The sequence below is a fragment of the Triticum aestivum genome, chromosome 3A, assembly GCF_018294505.1.
Source record: "Triticum aestivum cultivar Chinese Spring chromosome 3A, IWGSC CS RefSeq v2.1, whole genome shotgun sequence".
In the NCBI taxonomy this organism is placed as follows: Eukaryota; Viridiplantae; Streptophyta; class Magnoliopsida; order Poales; family Poaceae; genus Triticum; species Triticum aestivum.
In genome coordinates this window covers 650,630,227-650,637,240 of record NC_057800.1, presented here as the reverse complement: position 1 = coordinate 650,637,240, position 7,014 = coordinate 650,630,227, and the positions used below count along the sequence as shown (strand labels likewise).

The 7,014-nt window shown below is 51.5% G+C and overlaps 1 protein-coding gene across 1 annotated transcript; it reads left to right on the top strand.

The window, feature by feature from the left end:
- Window positions 1-2,077: 2,077 nt before the first annotated feature.
- On the top strand, window positions 2,078-6,065 carry LOC123062941 (gibberellin 20 oxidase 2). The gene is made up of 3 exons (XM_044486638.1): window positions 2,078-2,797; window positions 2,953-3,277; window positions 5,467-6,065. The coding sequence occupies exons 1-3, from the start codon at window positions 2,085-2,087 to the stop codon at window positions 5,755-5,757; spliced, it is 1,329 nt and encodes a 442-aa protein (XP_044342573.1). The 5' UTR covers window positions 2,078-2,084; the 3' UTR covers window positions 5,758-6,065.
- The last annotated feature ends 949 nt before the right edge of the window (window positions 6,066-7,014 follow it).

The following is a 7,014-nucleotide window of genomic DNA, read 5'->3' as shown; positions in this document are numbered from 1 at the left end:
GGACCCTCGCTCCCTTCCGCTTGCAACTGTCCGCTGGCTTTGGGCATGCATTGTCTCTTCCTTGCAGTGTCTTCGACTCTAGCGTGAGGTGATCCTGTTAGTATTCTATCGTTTATACTTGTGCTTCTGGCACATGTTTTATGTCCTTGCTCTCTCCTAGCAGGGCGGTGCTCCACGACCCGAAGTGAGGGACTTTCTTAATGACGAGTCGACCTTTTCCAGAGATGACTCTGTGTGTTTCGCACTATGGTATCCGGTATGTCCAATAGTTTTGGTTGTCTCCTGTTAGGTGTGGCGTCTCCAGTTTTCACACTCAATGTTCGGTTGGGTGCAGTTGTGCCCTTGCTTAGGTGATGTTTTTTTCGCGGGCTTGTATGACGGTTCCGTCACTAGTTTGTACCGGTTCAGTTGTTTGGCTTTATATGTAAAGCTAGGCAAATGACAAACTTTTTTGTTGGTTCGAGCTAGAAGTTTGCAAATCCTCTTTCAGACTTGAATGCTCCTTTATTCTTAAGCTTAAAGTTTGTGGGGAGGGAGGAGCATCTTGTGTACCCACCGTGCCCAACACTTGTTGATGCTTTTAAAAGTTTGAAAAATGCATGACATGGGCCGAGAGCAAATTTTTAGCACAAGTCGAGAGCAAAAATGGAGAAAATTGGCACTTAATAGTACCTAATGTAAGGTTGGGCTTTAATTTTGGCCAATTATCACTATTGCGGCAAATTTGTCATCTTTGTTTTCGGAGCTAGGTTTCGAGTTTTGGTTTCAAATTTCATGATATCACGTCGTTTGTATGTGCTACATAAAAAAAACTGGTTTTTTTTTTGCCAAGAAAACTGGTATTTTAAGGACGTTTATAGTACAATTTTACTGTCCGGTGCAACGGATACATTCGGGGGGAGAGGAGGCGTCAGCCGTCAATTGTGCAGCTCACGGGTGCCCGTTACTTAGGAATAACCCCTCAACGCGTATTTATTTATCCAAAAATGCTAGACCTACAAAAGCTTTGTACGCAACCTACGTAATTACCCTCCTTCCCTAAGTTTGATGGCGTGTCTGGGGTGTTGCCCTGGTTTGATTCGTTCAACGGTGATGGTTTCGCCTTTGGCAAGCCACCTTGAAAGTCCGCAAAGCTGCATATCATCGATGGAGCCGCGTCGAGCTCGGGTGAGAAGGTGATCCGTCATTTTTTTCTTTCGGTGGCTGTTGTAGTGGTGCCGGAGACAGGTGACAGGCGGCGTTGGTGTCAAGCATTATGTTGTGTTTTCAGTTTTGTCATGTCGGTCTTTATGTGACTTGTACTTAGGTGGTGTTTGGTTCTCTAGTCCTAGGACTTTTTCTAGTCCCAACTAGAAACTCCCTCCCTGTTTGTTTCCAGAGACTAAAAAATTCCTAATCCCTTCCTAGAGGTTATTAAATGACCATGTTGCCTCTAGTATATAAAAAAATAACAATCAAACAACATCATGGGGTGGCGGGCCAATGGGTGCATGGAGGGGCATTGTTGGAAAAGTCTCAAAAAATCCCAAGAAGACTCTCCTTGAGAGTCTTCTTCATTTAGTCCCAAATGACTAGTTTAGTCCCTAAAAAGTCCCTCCCGTTTGGTAAAAAAGTTTTTAAGAGGGACTCTTTCTAGTCCCTATATAAAAAAATCCCTGAAAACAAATACCCCTTTAATCTTTATGATACGAATGAGACACAAATTATCATGCAAAATAAATAACTAAATTGCCCCCCTGAATTTCAGGGTGGGCCCGGGCGCCTAATTAAAACCAATTAAAACCTGCCAACTAATGACGTAGGCCTTTCCTTGGTAGTAAGTCGCTAGGTAGATGTAGCAAAGCACTTATTTATCCTAATCACCATCCAGTTGTGATCTCATGAATCTCAACGTATGATCGGACGGTGATGGATAGTCCAGTGTAGGGATCAGACCCGCAAAAGCTTTTATCCCATTCTCTTCGTGGTGGATTGGTGGTATGCACCTTCTTGTCTCTTGTATCCTGGGCCCGCTTCGCCTCCCTCCAAATATATTCCTCCTCCACTTTCTTCTCCCTCACTCCCCCGATTACAAATAGCCCACCATGCCAGACAGCTCTCCCGCACACTCACTCGCAGCTAGCTCACACGCCTCTCATCTCATGGTGCTCCAGACCGCTCAGCAAGAACCATCCCTCACGCGTCCGCCTCACTGCAGCGCCGCCAGCGCGCGCTCGCCTGCGGCCATGGACACCAGCCCTGCAACTCCCCTGCTCCTCCAGCCTCCCGCTCCCAGCATTGACCCGTTCGCCGCCAAGGCGGCCGTCAACAAGAACGGCGGCGCGGCCACCGCGGTGTACGACCTCCGGAGGGAGCCGAAGATCCCCGCCCCGTTTGTGTGGCCCCACGCCGAGGTGCGCCCCACCACGGCCGAGGAGCTGGCCGTGCCGGTGGTGGACGTGGGCGTGCTGCGCAATGGCGACGCCGCAGGGCTCCGCCGCGCCGTGGCGCAGGTGGCCGCGGCGTGCGCCACGCACGGGTTCTTCCAGGTGTCCGGGCACGGCGTGGACGACGCCCTGGCGCGCGCGGCGCTGGACGGCGCGAGCGGCTTCTTCGGGCTGCCGCTGGCCGAGAAGCAGCGCGCGCGGCGCGTCCCGGGGACCGTGTCCGGGTACACGAGCGCGCACGCGGACCGGTTCGCCTCCAAGCTCCCCTGGAAGGAGACCCTCTCCTTCGGCTTCCACGACCGCGCCGGCGCCGCGCCCGTCGTGGTGGACTACTTCACCAGCACCCTCGGGCCGGACTACGAGCCAATGGGGTAATATATCCACCCTATCCGGCCAGCACGAATCCATCCCCGCCACTGCATTTTTCTTTTTGTTTCCGCGCGATCCTACGTTCGATCGGCGCCCACGTACGAGTACTTGAAGCCGCCGTACTACGTGGTGAGTAGTGACAAGAGAACACGTGCAGGAGGGTGTACCAGGAGTACTGCGAGAAGATGAAGGAGCTGTCGCTGAGGATCATGGAGCTGCTGGAGCTGGGCCTGGGGGTGGAGAAGCGCGGGTACTACCGGGACTTCTTCGCGGACAGCAGCTCCATCATGCGGTGCAACTACTACCCGCCGTGCCCGGAGCCGGAGCGCACGCTGGGGACGGGCCCGCACTGCGACCCCACGGCGCTCACCATCCTGCTGCAGGACGACGTAGGCGGGCTGGAGGTCCTCGTCGACGGCGACTGGCGGCCCGTCCGCCCCGTCCCCGGCGCCATGGTCATCAACATCGGCGACACCTTCATGGTAATTGCTACTGCTGCTCGTATCAGGCGTTGCTTTCGCTCACTAATGGGGGGGTATACAGTAGTCAACTACCCGTGCTCTGTTCCGCTGTGCTCTGCTTCCTAACGAGCGAACCGGCCCATAAAAACTGCCTCGCTGTTCCGGAACAAAGAGAGAGGGACCGTGGGAGCCTACTGACATGACGTGATTGCACTCTGCTTCCTAACAAGCGAGCCGCTGGTAGGCCTATCACCGTAAAGCTTCTGACATGACGTACGTGATTTATTTTCTTTCTCAGCGCCAATCAACGCTCATTATTAGATTCTAAGACTCGACAGCTTGAATTAACATGCACTAGTTGGTACTAATCTATCCCATAACATAAGACGTTTTTGCAAGCAATGTTTTCTTTTGCGGGTATGCAAGCAATCTTAGCTTGCAAAAATATCTTACTATATACTATTATGGGACGAAGGGAGTAGTAGTTAGTGGTAGAAACAAGCGCCGAACTGACATACTTCATCCATTTCTTTTTAGTTTGTATATAAAATTTGCCTGGTCTATTTTATAGGAAAAAATATCAACATTTGTAACATGAAGTCAATATTATTAGAGGCATCATGAAGTTATTTTTTGTACTTTAAAACTCTGGTGTTGTAGATGTCGGAATTTTTGTAATGTAAACTACTCCCTCCGTTCCTAAGTATAAGTCGTTGGGGGGTAATATGTCAAACTTGGTGTAGTTTGGTTTCACACAAATTTATACCACTATATAATGTACGAATAACTTTAAATAACAACCGTTAGATGAAGCCAAACCGACCATAGAGAGGTGGCAAATCCTTGTGTTGCTGACCGTTGGATCTTCTCATTACCTCACCGGATTTTGCCATGTGTACTGTCTAGAAGAATCTATGGATGAGCATACGCTATATGGACATTTTGCACAGAATTTTAAAGCACACTTCTACTTTATTATAGCCTCTTGCATACTCAAGACTCTCCTAACTTCTGTTTTATCCAAACTGTCATTCGTTTTTACTTCGTATTTCAAGCCTATGTACGTTCATAAATCTTATTTTATCTTTGTGGATAGAACATTAGCTTTGAGATAGCCAAAAAAGACACCTAGACAAAACACACACGACGTGATTTTTGCATCTTATACGTCATGCATATGGCTAACAATTCCATTCCTCTGCTATAACTAATACACCAACATGTCTATCTTTAGTTGTAATTTGACTAAGCAAGCCCTCACATGCTATGCACGTATAACTTACTAGTAGTATATGTGGGTAAAAAGAAACGGAGAGAGTAGCGGTCCTCATCATCATCATCCCTTCCTTCCTAGGACGATGCCTGAAGGAACCTGTTATTAGGGAGTAGTGGTAATCGCCATCACTTTAGACTCGTCAATTCTACCGATGAAGACGTGGTAGTACATGGATCAGCGTATCCATTTCTAGTGGTCTGGGAAAGTAGGGTTTTATTCCATCTATCTATCCGTCCGTCCAAAAAAGGGTGCGAGCACTAGGTGCGGAGCCAATCAGAGCGCGGGAAAAGATAGGGGATAGCAAGCCATGTAGGCCTGGTGGTTTTGTACAGTAGCGGCGGTGACGGTGAGGTGGCGGCGCTTTCGGTGGCGGGCCAACCCAGGTGCATGCGCGCGCGCGCGCTCTGAATCTGCTCCTACGCCCATGGCAAGGGCCGGATGCTGCCGCCGGGCTTTCCTGCCCTGGTGTTTGGCCCGTCGGCGGTCGGCCTCGGCCAGCTGATCTAGATACGGCGCGGTACAAGGTTTCCCCACGGCACTGTATCCTGCCGGTTTCGGCGCGTCTCCACTCCGTCTGTCGCTGTTAATTTCCCGCCCCTCCTCGTCGACGGCGACGGCCATGCACGTGCGCCGTGCTCCCGGCCGCCGCCCCGTCGGACGGGCTTCACGTGGGCGCTGCCGCTCGTCGCGTGGTTCACACACGACGCGATCGAGGCCCCTCCCGCCTTCGTAGTCAGTTTTATTTACAGCTCATGTTACACTGCATTTGCTTTTTGGAGCCAGGGACGGCCGCGGCGATGCGTCCTTGTCTCGCGCGTCAATTTTGCTTGCGCCTCGGAAATGATTAGCCGTCGAAACGGAACGGGAAAGCCGACGTACGTTTGAGTGGTCTGACTAACAGTCGGCGCTTTCTTTGTTGTTTGCATGCATGCAGGCGCTGTCGAACGGGCGGTACAAGAGCTGCCTGCACCGGGCGGTGGTGAACCGGCGGCAGGAGCGGCGGTCGCTGGCCTTCTTCCTGTGCCCGCGCGAGGACCGCGTGGTGCGGCCGCCGCCGGGCCTGAGGAGCCCGCGGCGGTACCCGGACTTCACCTGGGCCGACCTCATGCGCTTCACGCAGCGCCACTACCGCGCCGACACGCGCACCCTCGACGCCTTCACCCAGTGGTTCTCCTCCTCCACCTCGCCGCCGCCGCCCGCCCCGGCGGCCCAGCAGGCGGCCTGATCGCCTCGCCTGACCCGATCGATCCACGGGCTGATTCGCCCCGAGGATCGCGACGCGGAATTTTTGTCGGGACCAGCCCACGTGCGCGCGCGCCCCCCTCTCAGGTGCGGTGGGCCCGGGCGGAGTGGTGCCCACGTGGATTTCCGGCCCCACACCACCTTCCATTTTTGGACGCTGGCTCGCGTTCCCTCCTCCTAGCCTTGTTTGTCACGACTCGCCATATGCATGCCCCCTTCTCGCCTCACCTAGTGTACATACCATGGAAATCATGGAATATATATATAATATATATAAACGCATTTCATGCCTTTGCTTTCTGCTTCGTCTTCTTTCGCCTCCAACTTAGAAAACATAAAAGAAATGCCTACCTTCTCTTATCTAAGAAATACTAAGAGATAACCTCTTAGCAACAATGATCTTAGCACATATTTAGAGATTTTTACTCTGTTTCCAAATATATGTCTTTTTTTAAAGATGTTAATATGAACTACATACGATGCAAAATGAATAAACCTACACTCTAAAATACATATACAGTCCATATTGAAATCTATAAAAAAACTTATATTTAAGAAGGGAGAGATAACTATTAGATTAGAGACAAGAGCAAGAGATAATTCATTGTACATCATTTTTAATCGCGATTTCTAAACTACGTATGTCGCATGGCTAAGATAAAATTGTCTTATCAACCATTGCACACACCCTTACTAGCCGTCGCGGTCAAGCGAACACGAAAGAAATACTAGGGTGGATGGACGCTTGCACGCAAATAGGACCTCCCGAAATTTCCATTCTGGACGGACGCCATCAAGGTTTTGCTTTCATCTCTCTCGCATAAAACGCTGCGGCTTGGTAGTTGGTATCAAGTTGGAGAAGAGAATCGCCGGCTTTTGTTGGGTTGCGCCACACGGAGGCCACCGTGGAGCATCTCTCCTCTTCCCGTGGCCCGGCTCGGCGTGGTCCCGTTTCTCTCCGTGTCCTGTATGCGGCGGGAAATCGGAGATTGTTTGTATATGGTTCGCGCTTATCTTCGTCGGAGCTGCCATTTTTGGAGCGGAGCGTCGGCGTGCGTGCCGATGCCGTCCAAGGCGAACCCGGCGGGATGGGAATGGGCGCCGTTGTTTGGTTCCGCGGGTGCAATCGCGATCCGAGCGATCTGCTGCTTCGACGGCTTCCGGCCACGCCACGTCCTGAATATCTCGCAGGTGTGTGTATGTAGCTTTCTGTGACAGCCCGGATGGGATGCAGCGCCGC

What these genes read in the sequence shown, in the direction of transcription:
- LOC123062941 (XM_044486638.1), top strand. Translation starts at nt 2,085, where the DNA reads ATGCCAGACAGCTCTCCCGCACACTCACTCGCAGCTAGCTCACACGCC. An exon ending in CCGGACTACGAGCCAATGGG is followed by an intron (nt 2,798 to 2,952) that starts GTAATATATCCA and finishes GAACACGTGCAG; the next exon opens with GAGGGTGTACCAGGAGTACT. An exon ending in ACATCGGCGACACCTTCATG is followed by an intron (nt 3,278 to 5,466) that starts GTAATTGCTACT and finishes GCATGCATGCAG; the next exon opens with GCGCTGTCGAACGGGCGGTA.